Here is a 17,732-nt window from a genome sequence, read left to right as displayed (position 1 = left end):
TGCAGACTGGGGTCGATTCCCGGGCAGGGCACGTGCCTGGGTGGGTTGTGGGCTCGATCCCCAGTGTGGGGCGCGCAGGAGGCAGCCGATCCATGATTCTCTGTCACCACTGATGTTTCTCTCTCTCTCTCCCTCTCCCCGCCTCTCTGAAATCAATATAAATATGCTTAAAAATAAAACAATGAGGAGCCATTGTTAGCTTTTATAAATAAAACTAGAGGTCCGATGCAGGAAAATTCATGCAAGAGTAGGGCTTCTTCCCCCGGCTGGCTTCCCCAGGGCTATCTGTAGGCACCTGGAACCCGGCTGGCTTCCCTCCAGCCCCAGCTTCGTCAGGAAGGACATCCGGAAGACGTCCGGTCTAATTAGCATATTACCCTTTTATTATTATAGATATCCTCTCTATATAATGACACCATTTGAGCACTTGGGTTTCTTTTGGTCAGCGCTATTTCTGATTTTTGACCATCGTATTTAAAAGGAAAGGAGGGAACATTCGAGACTGACAGGTCTCTCGGCTAAAACCATGCCGTAAAATTTTACCGGTGGGGTGTTTAAGTATCCAATGAAGACTCACGTATTTATACGCTGTCCGCACCGCTGGGGTCGCTCTGGTCATCGCGGAGTTGAACAGGGCGCCTCCTTTCTGCAAAGGAAACACAGACACTCATTTCCAAATACGGTCGACCAGATGCCCTGGAAACAAGCACGGGTGATAGGGTAGAAAAAAAGCTTTCGTCATAGGTTCAACGAAGGCCTACAAAACAGCAACAATGAGAGAGACTCATGGACCGGCTGCTTCCTGCACACCCCCCACTGCGATGGAGCCCGCAACCCAGGCCTGTGCCCTTGGCCGGGAATCGAGCTGTGACCTCCTGGTTCATAGGTTGACGCTCAACCACTGAGCCACGCCGGCTGGGCTCACCCTGGAAGGTGAAGCCTACTGCAGCGGCACGGCCAGTAACAGGTGTATATTTAAAGCGTCATAAAGAAATACGACTATTTTCACGTTGGGTAATAAAGTCTCGATTTGTGGAAGAGGGGCTTTATATATTTGAAAAAAACTGTATTAACAAAAAAAAAAACTGTACCGGAAAGGAAAAAGTCCCCCTCCCTCCCCCGCCCCAAATCTCACTATTCCACCCAATTCCCTGTTTTGGAATAGAATTCAAGGTGGCAGTGAAACCTTGCTTTTTCAAAAGAAGCCATCTCTCTCCGGACAAAAGCTTTCCACTGGAAATCGCATTCATAAATACAAGCAGGCGATCAAGGATGTTGAAATGTGAGAACACACACATTGAAAAGACCGCCAAGACACTGCATACTCTGGCTGAACCTCGCCCATAGATCGAGAGTGGAAGGAGAAGAAGTTCTGGAAGGCTGTCATTACCTTGACCGTGTGTACCCACTGCTGATACGACCTCGGGCTCCCTGGGAGAGGCGAAAGTAAGATGTCAGGGATATTTGACCAGAAATAAATCCACAGACCAAAGTTTACCAAGAACGACTACTGCCAGGAATTTAGCAAGCAACTTCTACTTTTCTGCAACGCGGTGGAAGCAGCAAGGAAACGCCATGAGAAAGAATAAACTGTTCTAATTCTTCGAACAGTTATCACCCTTTTTAAGCACAGACACTTTTTCTTCGCTCACCGATGAAGCCAAGACGTTAAAATATGCTGCCGTCTTTCGGTTTTTAATAGTGTCTTCAGAGGGGGGAAAAATACAATCTCTCTTTCGAAAGCCAAGATGTCTGCATCTTTTAAAAACCGATTTTTCAATGTTTCGTGTCTCTTTTACCTTTTTTTTTTTTTTTTTTTGCCTCTTTAACACAATCAGGTTCGTTTTAAGATAATATTTCAAGTGGATAAGATAAAAAAAACAGCAAATAGAAGCAAATTGAGACATGCAGAGGACCTTGAGGACAAAAAAGATTCTCTATGGATGTTCGATGTGAATTTTCATGGACAACAAATCTGATTTCAATGCAATTCCACTGCGGCTCCCGTTGGAAAAGTCTCTGGTTGAGAACCCAAGTGTGAGAGATTCATGCCAGGAATGGTCATCACAGTCACTGGAAAGCTCAGAGGCAGACAAATCCAGTGCGAATAACACCAGTGATCGCATATCCGGCTCCAAAGATGGCCATTTAGTCGGTAAAAGGATATCAGAAGCCCCACAGCTCCCCGAAGGCATGCCCTATAGCAACTGACTGAGTCAGATTTCATCAGCCTTCCTGGTTGTTTAATTTTTTCAAAATATATTTTTTATTGATTTCAGAGAGGAACAGAGAGGAAGAGGGAGAATGAGAAACATCCATGATGAGAGAGAATCATGGACCGGCTGCCTCCTGCACGCCCCCTATTGGGGATGGAGCCCACAACCTGGGCATGTGCCCTGACCGGGAATCGAACCGTGACCTCCTGGTTCATAGGTCAACGCTCAATCCACTGAGCCACAACGGCCGGGCTGCCTTCCTGGTTGTTTAAATGCTTAAGAAAGCAACGTCCCAACGGCTACCCTGCGAGTATCTGGTACACAGAATCCCTAAAACAGCTCATCTTTTTAAAATTGAGACATAATTGACACAAATAACATTATAGCTATAGCTCACATTCAGCCCTTTCCAATTTTGTTCTCAGATTTTGTTTTTTACCTCCATGACATTATTGGAGTTGTACTTTTCAACTCTAAAATTAAGCCCAGCCGGTGTGGCTCAGTGGGTTGAGCGTCGACCTATGAACCAGGGGGTCACCGTTCAATTCCCCGGTCGGGGCACATGCCCGGGTTGCCGGCTCGGTCCCCAGTGTGGGGCGTGCAGGAGGCAGCCGATCCATGATTCTCTCTCATCACTGATGTTTCTCTCTCTCTCTCTGCCTCTCCCTTCCTCTCTGAAATCAATAAAAATATATATATTTTTAAAAAGAATCTGGAATGATGTGGCGCAGGGCAAACTAGAAGTCCCTAAGAAAACTGCCTAAGATGATAGGAAAACATGCTGTATAATTTAGGTAGAAACCTGTGTGTTTTAAAAAAAAAGAAAAAAAAATGTCTAAAGGATGCTTGTCTCTTTAAATTTCGTGCTTTTACGATCCAAGGCTCCTATTAGCACAAAATTGAAGAGACAAGCACATTATTCTTTGAAAATGTTCTTTTTTAAAAGCTGTTTTTCTCCTTAAAAAATGCATCTGAATGCCAAAAATGAAAGAAAAAAGGAGGGGGGAAAAAAAACCCCCAAGACCTTCTGTTCGAGTAACAGGATTATGGGAAGAATCAGCATTTTTTGAGAAAATTCTTCACATTGTTCTTGTTCATCAAAACAGCGATTTTTCTCACACTCAGGGACAGACTCTCCCTCTGGTCTGCGCCAAGCCCGTCTCTCCTAACGTATTTGTTTAAATTCCAGTCATTTGTAGCGTCTTATCCCCAAACATGTACATTGGTCTACATTGCTCGGTGCGGCCAAAAAGATGACACTAAAACTGATGATGAGTTACCGCCCCTTCAAATTCCTCCGCTCCCTTCGTCAGTAAGAAGGGAAACAGGACAGCCCGGCCGGCGTGGCTCAGTGGCTGAGCGTCGACCTAGGAACCGGGAGGTCACGGTTCGATTCCCGGTCAAGGGCGCAGGCCCGGGTTCGGGCTGGATCCCCAGTGTGGGGCGTGCAGGAGGCAGCGGGTCCATGATTCTCTCTCATCATTGATGTTTCTCTCTCTCTCTCCCTTTCCCTTCCTCTCTGAAATCAATTAAAAAAAATAGATCAAAAAATGAAGAATCCAAAACCTTTTGCATTTTTCAAGAACAACGAAGTGGTTGGCACGGAGTCGTACTGAAAATGCAGTCCCCAAGTCAGGTGCCCGCTGGGGACCGCTATCCCCCATCCTTTTTTCAAACAATAAGACCGACAGTGACATCGGTAGGGACCGCCCCTCGGAAAAGCCACCAAAGCCACCTGGCCTGATCCATTGCCTTGGAATGGGGACCGACTCATAATCCATCTACATGAAAGGCTCACGCCCTATTACTGTCACCCACGTCACCTTCCCTCCCAGGGGTGCCGCCAGCCCCACGGGTCACAGAGATAATGAGACAGCAGTTATGTAAATACCCAATCGATGCCTCCAGCAATTTGTCCAGGAGCTGACAATGCTTTGCTTGTCTGAGGTGAAAAGTATAAAAAAAAAAAAAAAGTCTTATTTTAACACAAAAGTCCCATTGAAGCTAAATTCCTCCCAGTGAGCTGAGGGGAGCCAGGAGGTGGGGGACTCCGGGTTCGGCACCTGCAGAGTCAAGTCTGATAAGTTTTTCCCCCAAAATAAGCACTTCCAGGAAAATTCTGTGCTTCTTTCGGGCAAAGGCCCACCGCGCTGGGCTCCCTTGTTCATCTTTAACGAACGGACAGTTGATGGCAATGGCTTTTCTGTTTCCATGCTGCATAAACAGATCTCATTTAAGAATAAAATTCAACATGGGGGCATTTTTAGAAGAGTGCTGTTTGTCTTTTCACGTCTTCTTTAAAAATATATTTTTATCGATTTCAGAGAGGAAGGGAGAGGGACAGAGAACGAGAGACATCCATGGTGAGCCCTGGCCTGTGTGGCTCAGTGCATAGAGCGTCAGCCTGCGTACGGAAGGGTCCCGGGTTCAAGTCCGGTCAAGAGCACGTCCCTAGTCGGGTCAAGAACACGTCGGGTCAAGCTCCATCCCTGGCCCTGGTCAGGACGGATGTGCGCGGGAGGCAACCCATCGATGGTGACATCTCACATCGACGTTTCTCTCTCAGTGTCTCTCCCCTTCCCTTCCACTCTCTCTGAAAAAAAAAAAAAAAAAAGAGCAATGGGAAAAGATCCTTGGGTGAGGATGAACAACAACAACAAAAGAAGGTCAAAACCTCTACAAAATCGACTCACTGAGCATCTAGAAGCCACAGGGCGTTCCACCCTCTCTTTTCAGAGGGCACAGCCTTGTGCCCTGTCTGTGGCCTGCCCCCTGGGCAATAGCATCCCTCGTACGTCCGAGCAGACAGCGCAGGCCGGTAGGACGGGCGGGGAGAGGTCAGCGCCTGCCTCTCTGTGTGTTTATGTCCAGAAATAGCGGGCGGTGACCCAAACCATCACCCCTTGGGGAGCCCCTCCACCCCAAGTCACGCCGCGAGTCACGGGAACAGGCAAAGGAAGTGGATGGATGGGGCGGCCCCTCTGACACAAGAAGATGCCTCTGACACATCACCCGTTTAGAGGGAGACAGCGGGGCATCAAGCCGCTGCTGCCAGACACAGGGGAGAGGATCCCCTGGAAGACAGGTCCTCGCCCGGGACGTCGTCTTTACCTCCAGAAAAGCCCCCAGAGGTGATCTCCTCCTCGAAGGCGTCGGAGAAGCCCTTTCCTGCGTTCAGTTTCGCCAGCCGCCCGTCGATGAACTGAAATGGAAGAGAGTCGGATGGGTTCATCGTCACGGCTCTCCTCAGAGTAAAGGCTCACGTATATCAACGACATGAGCAGCAGACACTCACAGAAACATCAATTACGCACACGCACACACACATATATATATGCACACACACACAGACACAGGACGAGAAAATGCTCCCAGAATTGCAATAGCCAGGACTCAGGAACAGCAGCTCATTATTTAAATATAAATGCAAAGACGAACTTCACGAATGGGAATCGGAAACTGCAGGAGGGCCTGGCGGGTGTGGCTCAGTGGTTGAGCGTCGGCCTATGAACCAGATCACAGTTCGATTCCCAGTCGGGGCACATGCTCAGGTTGCAGGCCCCATCCCCAGTAGGGGGCGTGCTGGAGGCAGCCGGTCCATGATTCTCTCTCATCATTGATGTTTTTATCTCTCTCTCTCCCCCTCTCTGAAATCAATCAATCAATCAATGTATATACATATGGAAAGTGCGGGAAGAACGATCCAGGCTCTGGGCAGCACTCAGTGCACAGGAGTCTGCACAGAGGCCTGCTGGCCCCTCCCGGCCTCCGTGGCCACAGTATCCGCTCAGGGCGTAACTGCAAACCTTACATGAACTTAACCTGACGGATGCGCTTCATTGCACAGTCACTGACACAGGCAGCATCCAAGGAGTGTCAGACCCCTGTCCCATGGAGATCAAGTTCCTCCAGCAAAATTCAGCACCCTCATCTAACCCGTCCTGTCCCGAAGTATAACACAGCAGAGGTGATTCGAACCGCTTACCAACAAGTAAGCACACCTCTCTTTTTTAAAAATATACTTGTATCGATTTCAGAGAGGAAGGGAGAGGGAGAGACATAGAAACATCCATGGTGAGAGAGACTCATCGATCGGCTGCCTCCCGCACGCCCTACACAGGGGATAGAGCCCGAAACCCGGGCCTGTGCCCTGACCGGGAATCGAACCATGACCTCCTGGTTCCTACGTCGACGCTCACCATCATGGCCGGGCTGTCATGTGTAGAATTATTCATTCCATCCTCCCTTAGGTCAGAGGCAGTCACTTCTAACGCGGGCATCCCTGCTCCACAGAATAAATGGCTAATTCGTAAGAAAAGCAGTTGAAAGTGATTGCAAAATTCGGCCTGCACCCATTCCCAGCCCAGCATTATCCATCAAGTATCCTTTTGAAAGAAAAAGCAAGGTGAGGCAGAGAGATAAATTTAAAGCGATCCGTCCCTGACGATCAGGCCCAGGGAAGGCATCCTTTTAAAGGCCTCCACTCGCCCGAAGAGATTAAGACCGCGGGACTTTCTAAAAGGTTTCCATTTCTGTGTTTACTGGAAATAATCCCCCCCTTTTACTTGGAGTGGGACGGCTCAGGTCCGGAGATAGATAAATCCCCGACCATCCCCTGATGGTGCGTTTCTGGGGGTGAGTGAGTGCTGGGGGTGACGGCCCTGCCGTGCGACCCAACGGCCATCCATCACCCGCCTAAATGCCTCGTGTTATCGCCGACCGGGCCGCCAAGCCCGCCAAGCCCGCCAGGGACAGCCGGACACGGCTCAGCCGCATGCTTCATGAGGATGGGTCTGGGGGCGCGCACCCCCATGTAGTATGAACGCCCACACAAACACAGGCACCCCCGGGGGGAGCTGGGCCGTGGGACTCACGGCGGGAATGCTAAAGGGCAAGAGTTCTCCCAACTCCCTTTTTCTATTTTTGCCTCAATAACAGCTTCTTTTCCCGTCCAAGTGGAGTTGGTTCCCGGCCACACCTCCCCCCCCAATAACTCCCTCGCATTTCACAGTGAGAAAAAGAAAAAAAAAGAAAAAGATAAGGACAGGTTTGGCTACCGTGGCACAGAAACAAATTGTGAACGAGAAAACAGCCTGTGTTGGAAAGCGATGGTTTTATAAGGGCCTTAACCTTGGGTAACGGTTAGGAAACACACATCCCTAGCTCCGTGGTCGGCAAACCGCAGCTCGCGAGCCACAGGCGGCTCTTTGGCCCCTTGAGTGTGGCTCTTCCTAAGCCTTAGGAGGACCCTAATTCAGTGAATAACAATGTGCCTACCTATAGAGTTTAAGTCTAAAAAATCTGGCTCTCAGAAGAAATTTCAATCGTTGTGCTGTGGATGTTTGGCTCTGTTGACGAATGAGTGTGCCGACCACTGGCCTAGGTCATTGGAAGACGTGAGTTTTGAAAGAGTGACTTGGTATTGAGAGGAATGACAAGAAACACTGCGAATAACAACGAAAGTGCCAGAGACAGCGCAGAAAACGAGACGGCAGCAGGTTTTTAAAGGAAGGCAGGAGTGCGCTAAGATGATGGCGTTTACGTCAATCTTCCTATTTGGCTTTTTAGTCCAGAGGCATTGAAGGGTCGCACGCTGGTTTGATCCCCGGTCAAGGGCACGTACCCGGGTTGTAGGCGCATGTGGGAGGCAACCAATCGATGTGTCTCTCTCACCTCAATGTCTGTCTGTCTCTCTCTCTCTCTCTCTCTCTCTCTCTCTCTCTCTTTCTTTCTCTCTCTCTCCCTTCCTCCCTCCCTCTCTCTCTAAAAATCAACAGAAAAAAAATATCTTCGGGTGAGAATTAAAACAAGTAATAATAAACGCTCAAAAAGATTGTTCGGGGCAGAGGGGGTCAGTGGAGCACCTCTTTGCCGGCTGGGGAACAGGAAGTCGGGGTGCTATTTTGTGTGCTAACCTAAAGCACAGAAGCCAACCCCCAGAAGCGACACACTAGACACAACCGCACACCCAAACGCGTTTTCAGTTCGGAGGAAAAATGACCGTGTTGCAAAAAATGATCTATGAGCAGCCCCTCTTGGACACGAAGATAACTAAGCTAATAAAATCCAAGCCTCGCCCTGGCCAGTTTGGCTCAGCGGATAGAGCGTCGGCCTGCGGACTCAAGGGTCCCAGGTTCGATCCTGGTCAAGGGCATGTAACTTGGTTGCGGGCACATCCCCAGTAGGGAGTGTGCAGGAGGCAGCTGGTCAATGTTTCTCTCTCATCGATGTTTCTAACTATCCCTCTCCCTTCCTCACTGTAAAAAAATCAATAAAATATATTTTTTTAAAAAATCCAAGCCTCAAGGGCTGGAGAAAAAGACATTGTAAGTGAACCAGAGATCATTCACAATTTCAAAAAACATTCCAAAAAATTAAACTACTTTTAAAATATATTCATTTCTTAGGGGTCTCTACAGTTCCCTTTCTTCGGGGCTAAAAAAGAACCAGGTAGTAGTCTGATTTAAATATTTCACCTTATAAATGCTCCGTAAACCTTGACAGCTTAGTGAAAACTACGCTCAAGTGTTATAATAAATTAAGTCATCAGCTACTTATGGGCACCTGCTAATGGCCAGAGGCTCAGCCAGTCGCCGTGTATATATATATACACACGGCCTGTTGTAACAAGTGGGAACACGCCGGGCCAGTCTCGAGCTTAAATCCAGAGAACGGAGTACGTGAAGGAGTAGAAATATATTGTTATTTTTATTTCCTCGCCCAGATTCAGTGGTCACGTGACAGTTAACCTCTCACATGCTAAATTAGCCTGCCAGGGCATAATGACCCGAAAAGCAAGTGAAGAGTATAAGAAGCCCATTCAGTGCTACTTACTATTAGACCTAATAATTTAAAAGCAGCATCGATGGGACAATAGCGCCCCCCAGGAATATCAACAGACAGACATGAAATAATTTTCTCCAGCACGAAGTCTGTTGAACTTCACGACCATCGGCCCGAAGGATCCATGAATTCAATCATTCAATAAACACGTAATGGCATGTCTGCTACACACCGGGCACTTTTCTAAGCGCCTGAAACACTGAAAATGAATAAAACAGACCCAAATCCAAGTCTTGGTGATGCTACAACAGCTGGCGGGGGAGGGGGTGGCGGAGAGAAATAGCAAGAAATAATGCGATCCATTACTTAGTACGTGAGAAGGTGCTGAGTGTTGGGAAATAAACTAAAGATTGTGTGAGGGAGGCTGGGACTGTGGGGCAGGCACTTTCCATTTCAAATAGTGAGGCTGGGCCCTGGCCGGTGTGGCTCAGTGGATAGAGCATCGGCCTGCGGACTGAAGGGTCCCGGGTTCGATTCAGATCAAGGGCACATGCCCGGGTTGCAGGCTCGATCCCCAGTGTGGGGCGTGCAGGAGGCAGCCGATCCATGATTCTCGCTCATCATGGATGCTTCTATCTCTCTCTCTCCCCTCTCCCTTCCTCTCTGAAATCAATAAAAATAAATAAAACATAAAAAAATGCGAAAATGCATCCTCGTGCTGCTATTCTTGCGGCTGCAGGGTCTCCATCGCCCGCCTGGGTCACATTACACGTTTACTCCTTTTTCAGGTCGTGAAATATGTGTCGGGTGCAGTTGCCGCCTCGCCTCGCCTCTGTTCACGCGGCAGATGTGTTCTCACACCCCCGAACGGCGCGATCTCCAGCTCCACTAATGCATGTGCTGATCTCGGCTATAAATTACCCACCGTACATAACGAACTATGTGTTTCTTTAAAAAAAAAAAAAGATGAATAGGAAGGTGTGGAGATTTATCAGAATTTATTGTTATGTTAAAAGCTTTCTAAAATCTCCCCAAATCTCCAGCAAACATAAAAGGGGCACGTTTGGCTTCTGACCCGTCTCTCTGATCCAGGATCTTATTCAAGTCGGAGAAAGTGGGTCAGAGCACAAAACATAAAGGCTCTGGATCTCAGAGAATTCCCACTCTGCACAGCACGACCTCATGCGACGACTCCAGGTTTAACATGACGGACACCACGCCCTGCCGGTGTGGCTCCGTGGCTGAGCGTCAACCTATGAACCAGGAGGTCGGGGTTCGATTCCCGGTCGGGGCACAGGCCCAGGTTGGGGGCTCGATCCCCAGTGTGGGGCACGCAGGAGGTGGCCGATCCATGATTCCCTCTCATCATGGATGCTTCTCTCTCTCTCTCCCCCTCTCCCTTCCTCTCTGAAATCAATGAAAATATATTTAAAAAGTAAAAAAGGGCAAGAAACCAACACAGGTGCAAGGCTGCTGAGGGACCCCAGGTAAGAGGCCTGGAAAGAAGGGCTCGGCCCTCAGGAGGCGGCGGCTAAAGAAAGATGGAGCTGTCAGGGCCGGGGCTTAGGAAGCGGTTTCTGGGACGCCTTCCAAGTCCATTATCTGACGAGGAGCCGCTCCAAATGGAGCCGCTATCACCCGCCAACGTTCTGTTTATTTCACGGTATCGGGGAATGTTCGCGCCGGAAGGTATCTCGGATGCGGTGGCGCTGCAAGCTGACTCATGTTACAGGGGCCCCAGGAGGTTAAGGCGTGGACAGTCAAGAAAAACACAGCCCACGACTGGCGAATCTAGAAACGTTCAAAACCAGGGTTTTTTTTCCCTTTTTTTTTTTTAAAAAAAATATATTTCTATGGAATATATTTATATTCAGAAGGTTCCTCCATTTGCATGTGCTCATTCGAGTCTTTTGCACCATTAGGTTGGATATGATTCTTTACTGACACACAGAAGTTTGTTTCTTTATATTCTAGATTCTAAAGTCTTGGGTGCTTCATATGTATTGCAAATATGGTGTTTCTATCTTCAAAGTAGCGAACATGTCAGTTTGGCCCGGCCGGTGTGGCTCAGTGGTTGAGCGTCAACCTATGAACCAGGAGGTCATGGTTCGATTCCCGGTCAGGGTACATGCCCGGGTTGCGGGCTCGATCCCCAATGGGGGGCGTGCAGGAGGCAGCTGATCGATGATTCTCAACGTTGATGTTTCTCTCTCTCCCTCTCCCTTTTTCTCTGAAATCAATAACAGTATTTTTTAAAAATAGGTGCTTTTTGTAACTATATAAAAGAAAAACTTATTGCGTCGGACGGAACTTGCTCTAATGATAAGACTCTAGTCGTGGAGTTCTGATGGTCAGAGTTCTGATGGTGGAGGCCTAACTGACCAAGCATGTCAAACTCGCGGACCTCGGGCGGCATACAGCCCACAATGAAGATTTCTGGGGCCCAGCCCATGTAACGGTATGCAAGAAACGTTTTAATAAAAATTTCCTAACTTAATTTTTACAACATCCTGTTATACATCATTATGAATAACGAACTACAACATTTGCTAATGACTGATGACTATCATCGTGTTGCATTCATTTCCCTACGCGCCTTACGCACAGGCGCACCATTTCTCTCCACGAATACCAGCAGCGAGTATTTTAGCAGCCGACGGCCACGTCATTCGTCTTGGACTGACTTGTGTGGTGTGCACAACAGGAAATAGTTCGCTTTCGGAGAACGAGAAAAATAGGTTTACTTGCGTGACGCTTATTCATTTGTGTAGTTAGTTATTCAGTGTCCGGTAAGTTAATGTTCAAGAACAAATATTCATTTTTACTAGAATGTTCTATTACTTTATGTTAGCGATGGCTCATTTATTGCAACCCTTTGTATTCAGCACGTCTCTATCGAAACAAACCCACGTTTCTACGAACATGGAAGCTTTTGTTTTTTTTGCTGCCCACGTACACTTACACCTTGTTGATTTGGCCTGTGTTAGCCTTTGTGTTTGACATGCTTGAGTGAGATCTTCTACCCGCCCACTCCACCCATGACCCCCACAGAATTCGACCTTCACAACTCACTTAGGACACAGACAGGTGGCACGGTCTCACCTTGACAGATAAAGACACAGAAGGGCACTAATACTCCACGCGAGGGGGCCCACCCTCACCTGCTTGAACAGCTGCAGGTTCACGGCCGTCTCCAGGAATTGCTTCATCGGGCTGGAGCGGTGCCTCACAAAGCTCTCCTCACAGAAGGTGACGGGCTCCCCCTGGAGGGAGAGAGGAGGTCGGGGCGTCCGTAGACGGGAAACCGGACAACCAGGGGGTCCGGGCTGCCTGTCGCTACGTGAGCCAATTCAGCACAGACAGGGCTGAATCCTCCACAGATGAGCGTTCATTCCAATAAAGGCAGCAGCCTGGGAGAGCCGCCGTCGGAAAAGGTTAGGGGCAAACACAGCCTACTGGGGACTCGCTACGGCCTCACTGCCAAACAATGGAGCCCCACCCCAGCCCGCACTACCGTTCCCGCCTGTGATCCCTGCGTCCCCGTGTCATCTTTGTCCTCCTACCCTACAGAGGCAGCTGGCTATGGGGGGCTGCAGAGCAGCTTTTTGTGGATGACCTGCTGGTATGGAGGTCAGGGTTCGAATCCCGGTCAGGGCACAGGCCCAGGTTGCAGGCTCGATCCCCAGTGTGGGGCGTGCGGGGGGCAGCCGATCCATGATTCTCTCTCATCGTGGATGTTTCTATCTCTCGCTCCCTCTCCCTTCCTCTCTGAAATCATTTGAAAAATGTATTTTTTTTTTTTAAAGAAAAGCAAATGCAAATTGAAATCATGACGCAAGGCAGGCTCACGGGTTTGTATCTCAGCGCGTCTCGGTAGCATCCGAACAGAGCGGCCTGCGCCCTGAGGAAGGCCCGGGCCACCCCGTCCCCCGTGGCCGTGGACTGCTTCTTCAGCTTCGTCTTCAGGGCCGAGACCTGCGGGACAGAGAGGAGCCATTACATCAGTGGTTCTCAACCTTCCGGCCCTTTCAATACAGTTCCTCACGCTGTGACCCAGCCATACAATTATTTTCGTGGCTACTTCATCACTGTCATGTGGCTACTGCGATGAATCGTCATGGAAATACCTGATATGCAGGATGGTCTTCAGCGACCCCTGTGAAAGGGTCCTTCGACCGCCAAAGGGGCCGCGACCCGCAGGTTGAGAACCGCTACGTTACATGAACACCTCAGGAACTGGTCCGGGGAGGCACGGGCCCCAGGGCAGGCAGGCCGACCCCAGACCCTGCGGGTCCCCCCCCCCCCGGACCCCCCCCCCCCAGCTCGGCCTCCTCCCCGCAGCTTCTCCCCTGAACGGCGGGAGCGCCTGCTGGCCCGTTAACTGAAGGGAAAGCTGGGACCCAGAGTCACGTGCTGATGCAAATGGCTCCACGCTCTCCCTTCTCCTGTCTCCCAAGGCCTCTTGACATCAACGAGCTTTAATTGTTTTACAGGAAACTGCTTGGGAGTCACTTCTTGCCCATTTTTTTAGCCATCACAACAGGTGTCTACCCTCCATTTCTGCCCTAAAAGGCTCCTCGTTCCAGGTCCTCCGGGGTCCCTTCCCATTGAATCTTAGTTTTGGAAGCCTCGCCTGCATATGGGATTTGCGGATCCCTTGCTGAATAGTTCTGAGCATCTATAATAATCAAAGCGCCATATGCTAATTAGACCAGACGTCCTTCCGGGCGTCCTTCCTTCCGGACAAATTCTGCCACAGCAGAATTTCGTGCACCGGGCCTCTAGTTATGACATAAGAAAGGGGAATGAAGGTAAAGTTATTGAGAGCCTACGGTGAGTAGAGAACTGTGTTGTGCAAATGGTATACCCGGTCTTGTTTAAATATGTTTTTATTGATGTCAGAGAGGAAGGGAGAGGGAGAGAGAGAGAAACATCAACGATGAGAGAGCATCACGGATGGGCTGCCTCCTGCACACGCCCCACACTGGGGATCGAGCCCTGACCTGGAATCGAACTGTGACCTCCTGGTTCCTAGGTCGATGCTCAACCACTGAGCCACACCGGCCGGGCAAGAAGGAATATTTTTATTTCCTGACGCAAGCGGTCCTGACTCCTCTTGTCGATGATGGTTGTCACGGAAGGGTCAACCTAATTAACAACTCAACTTTGAATAATGCTAATGAGAGAGGGACACAGCGTCAGAGGAAAGACCAGCTCTACAGGTGACAAACCTTCACAGGAGTGACATTTTCCAGGGAAAAGTCACAGTGACTCTGATCTGATCAAAGGGAGGGACCCCCACTGGGTCCAATTATACCCTCAGTCTGGAGAAAATGATTGAGTCGGGATATTCATCATCTAGGCAGCAAGGCTTGTGTCGTGTGGGCTGCCTCCCAATAGCTGATCTTCCCCATTTCTACCCAAGCCCCCTAGATGCAGATGGAAGTTTATTTTTTTTTAAGGAATCTGCCTTTTATTTCACATGTGAATCTGAACAGGGTGGGGATGGGATGTGATTAACATTTTATTTTACTTGTTTAAAATATACTTGTATTGATTTCAGAGGGGAAGGAAGAGGGAGAGAGAGAGAAACATCCACGATGAGAGAGAATCATGGATCGGCTGCCTCCTGCACGCCCCACACTGGGGATCCAGCCCCCAACCCAGGCGTGTGCCCTGACAGGGAATCGAACCCTGATCTCCAGGTTCATAGATCGATGCTCAACCACTGAGCCACGCCGGCCGGGCATCCCTGCTGAATTTGTGCTGATTTCGTCTGGGCTTCCCCTAGAAATTTCAGGGGCCTCCATGGACTGTGAGACACAATGAGGACGTTAGCAGAACTGAACCGTGGCAAACCTGGGACAAAGGGAATATTCTCTGGGGCCCTTTTTTTTCTTGATGACAACGTAACCTATTAAACCTTCATGTTGGATTAGAGGAAAGTGCCAAAGGCTTCACCAAGTCTGTTGACTATCTTTAGCTGGGAGACTGCCGTTTGTTTATCTACTTATTGTTTTCTTTTTAAAAAAAGCTCATTTAAAACACTCTTTGAAAAAGCCCATTTTTTCCCCAAACTTATTCCCAAATTAATTAACTCGCTCGAATGCAACTATCTAAACAATTTATTTAAAGTCAGCGTTGTTGTTGTTGATTCTAGCTCTTTAGTCTTCAGTCTTTAGGCTGACTTCTTTAGTCATGGTTTTTGGTGACTGAGAACAATTCATGTCTTTCTTTTTTCTTGATCTCCGAGAGGAAGGAAGAGGGAGAGAGAGATAGAAACATCCATGATGAGAGAGAATCACTGACCGGCTGCCTCCTATACGCCCCCTATTGGGGACCAGGCTGGAAACCTGGACATGTGCCCTTGACCGGGAATCGAACCGGTTCAGAGGTCAATGCACTGAGCCACACCTGCGAGGGTGCCTTTTCTTTGTTTCACAATAAAAACATCAACCTGTTCCTTCAGGGGCAGCCGAGAGCCTCGAGGGGAGATGCCTGGGATTTTAAACGACTCATTGTATGTCAAGGCCTCCTCAGTGTTTCCGTAAGGACAGGCACTTCACACACAGGTACCGTCCACGGAACGGAACGCACCGTGGTTCCCAGCGAACTGCACGAGGACTCTTACACGTACCTATTTTCTACACACCCTCCTTATATGACACGGAAAATCATTTCCCAATAGGGTTACAGGCCAGGTGAGAATGAGTGGTTCAGACAGTGCAGAAAATCCGAATTCACATCCAATAGGCCATCGGGACGTTTCCGTAACAAGATTAGAAAGGAGAGAAGCTTGGATATGGAATCTTAGAAGAGTTAGCTCATGGCTCCGGGAGTCACGGTTATGGGAGAGGGACCGCGGTCTCGGGTGTGGGGCATGAATCCGAGGGTCAAAACCCATGTCACCTAAAGCTCTAAAAACACCATTAACGGCACCGTCTGTGCGCCTTCATCTTCAAAACAGGAGACCTGAGACAGGTCACCTGTCTCAGAGTATATTATTATTATTATTATTATTATTGTTATTATTATTTATGATTTACTGAGTTAAAATGAAAGACAGGGAAGCAATATAGGTCCAAATGGACATTCCGACGCACGTAACTGTCAGATGCCCACTCTAACCTGCTTTCAGGTAGAAGAGCGAGCTGACCGTGGTTTTATCTTAACAGTCCCCTGGAGACGGATTTCCTGCATCTCGTCATGATTCTAATTCGCTTCGTTTCCCAGCAAGTGGGTCGCCCTATTTATTTCTGAAATAATAACCACGGTTCAAGGTACTTGTCCAAGTGTCAATGACAGTAAAAATTAAAACGCGCAGTAATAGCTTAGAAATACAGTATTTTAAGTGGGTGCATAATTGACACGAAATGAGTGTTGATATTTGGAATGGGGGTGGGGGGTGTCTCCATAGTGCATTTTCTTAAACGAAAGTGACCTCATTAGAGATTTCACATGTTCTGTTTAATCAGACTGGTTCTTCTCCCACCCCTTGCTTCAGAACATAACACAATAACGCGAACTTCAACTGGTATTGTTTCTAGCCCTAACATGGCCTTTTTTTGAAATTTCCAAACACTCAAACAACATCTGTTTGGAAGTCTCCATATTTGGCACAGCCAATAAAAAAATAAAATCAGCTGAAACCGGTTTGGCTCAGTGGATAGAGCGTCGGCCTGCGGACTGAAAGGTCCCAGGTTCGATTCCGGTCAAGGGCATGTACCCGGGTTGCGGGCATATCCCCAGTGGGAGATGTGCAGGAGGCAGCTGATCGATGTTTCTAACTCTCTATCTCTCTCCCTTCCTCTCTGTAAAAAATCAATAAAATATATTAAATAAAATAAAATCACACACAAAAATAAAAAAAACTAAAATCACAATGTCCTCACAGGCCAACACGGCGACGGCCGCTCTGAATGGACCCCCAGCTTTTAAAAGCGACCCCGCGTAATCATCAATATCGTTAAAATCACTCCCAATCCAACCTGCGCTCCGTTTCCTTTGAGCGCCCCAAATCTGTAGTGAAATGATGAAATCGAAAAACAAGTGTTCGTGTCAGAAGACAGAACGGGAGTTTCTCCCCCCCCACCCCCCCCACCCCCATCCCCGCCCCCTTAAGGGACACAAAGGGTCGCCGGACGCCTGGCCCTGATTTATTTCTCCAATTTTGAATTTCTTGAGTAACGGAACTGCTACTGGCAGGGTCGTATTTCTCACAGTCCATAAATCTCCGATATTATGTGTGAATATTGGAATGAAGCCATTAAGAAGATTACAGCGTGCGACGCAGCAGAGGGTCCCCGGGAAAAAAGACGGGTAATTCAGGACAACTGTGACCACTGACCCGGGGCCAGCGCGGCCACTGGGCAGGCGGGCACCTAATCGGGAGCACATGGGCCCGGGGTCCTTCCGGACTCGGAGCGCAATTTAAGGGCCCGCTGCACGGGTTTAAAAGGCCCCCGTTGAACTATCAGTTAATTTATTAAACAACCAAACAAGGCCAGTAGTCCTGTGTTCCAGGCTTCGGGTCTAGTTTACGAGCTCCCATCGCACACGGAAGTCAGGATGATTCTTGACATCACTGAAAACATGGACAGCGACAGGACATAGGACTTGATACTTGATCCTGTCATCCTGAAAGCGGACGATACAGCTACATGGGCGAGAGATGGTTAAGCAGTCCTCTGAAATGTTTTTAAGACAATGAGTAGGACCTCAAACACCGCAGGC

General features: G+C 48.7%; 1 protein-coding gene across 6 annotated transcripts in view; it reads right to left on the bottom strand.

Annotated features, from left to right (window-relative positions):
* Positions 1-17,732, bottom strand: part of DENND1B (DENN domain containing 1B) — an 84,247-nt gene that overhangs the window by 11,301 nt on the left and 55,214 nt on the right. For 3 of the 6 annotated variants that reach the window (XM_036354836.1, XM_036354840.1, XM_036354838.1), the window contains 6 exons: positions 12,849-12,974; positions 12,161-12,262; positions 5,328-5,418; positions 4,108-4,158; positions 1,391-1,431; positions 578-646 (listed from right to left, as the gene is read on the bottom strand). In XM_036354836.1, the coding sequence (XP_036210729.1) occupies positions 578-646; positions 1,391-1,431; positions 4,108-4,158; positions 5,328-5,418; positions 12,161-12,262; positions 12,849-12,974 (480 nt within the window). The remainder of the gene's footprint in view (positions 1-577; positions 647-1,390; positions 1,432-4,107; positions 4,159-5,327; positions 5,419-12,160; positions 12,263-12,848; positions 12,975-17,732) is intronic. The other 3 variants (XM_036354837.1, XM_036354839.1, XR_004975026.1) reach the window with 2 other exon arrangements.

The sequence above is a fragment of the Myotis myotis genome, unplaced genomic scaffold, assembly GCF_014108235.1.
Source record: "Myotis myotis isolate mMyoMyo1 unplaced genomic scaffold, mMyoMyo1.p scaffold_m19_p_21, whole genome shotgun sequence".
NCBI classification, from domain to species: domain Eukaryota; kingdom Metazoa; phylum Chordata; class Mammalia; order Chiroptera; family Vespertilionidae; genus Myotis; species Myotis myotis.
This window is presented reverse-complemented; position numbering and strand designations above follow the sequence as displayed.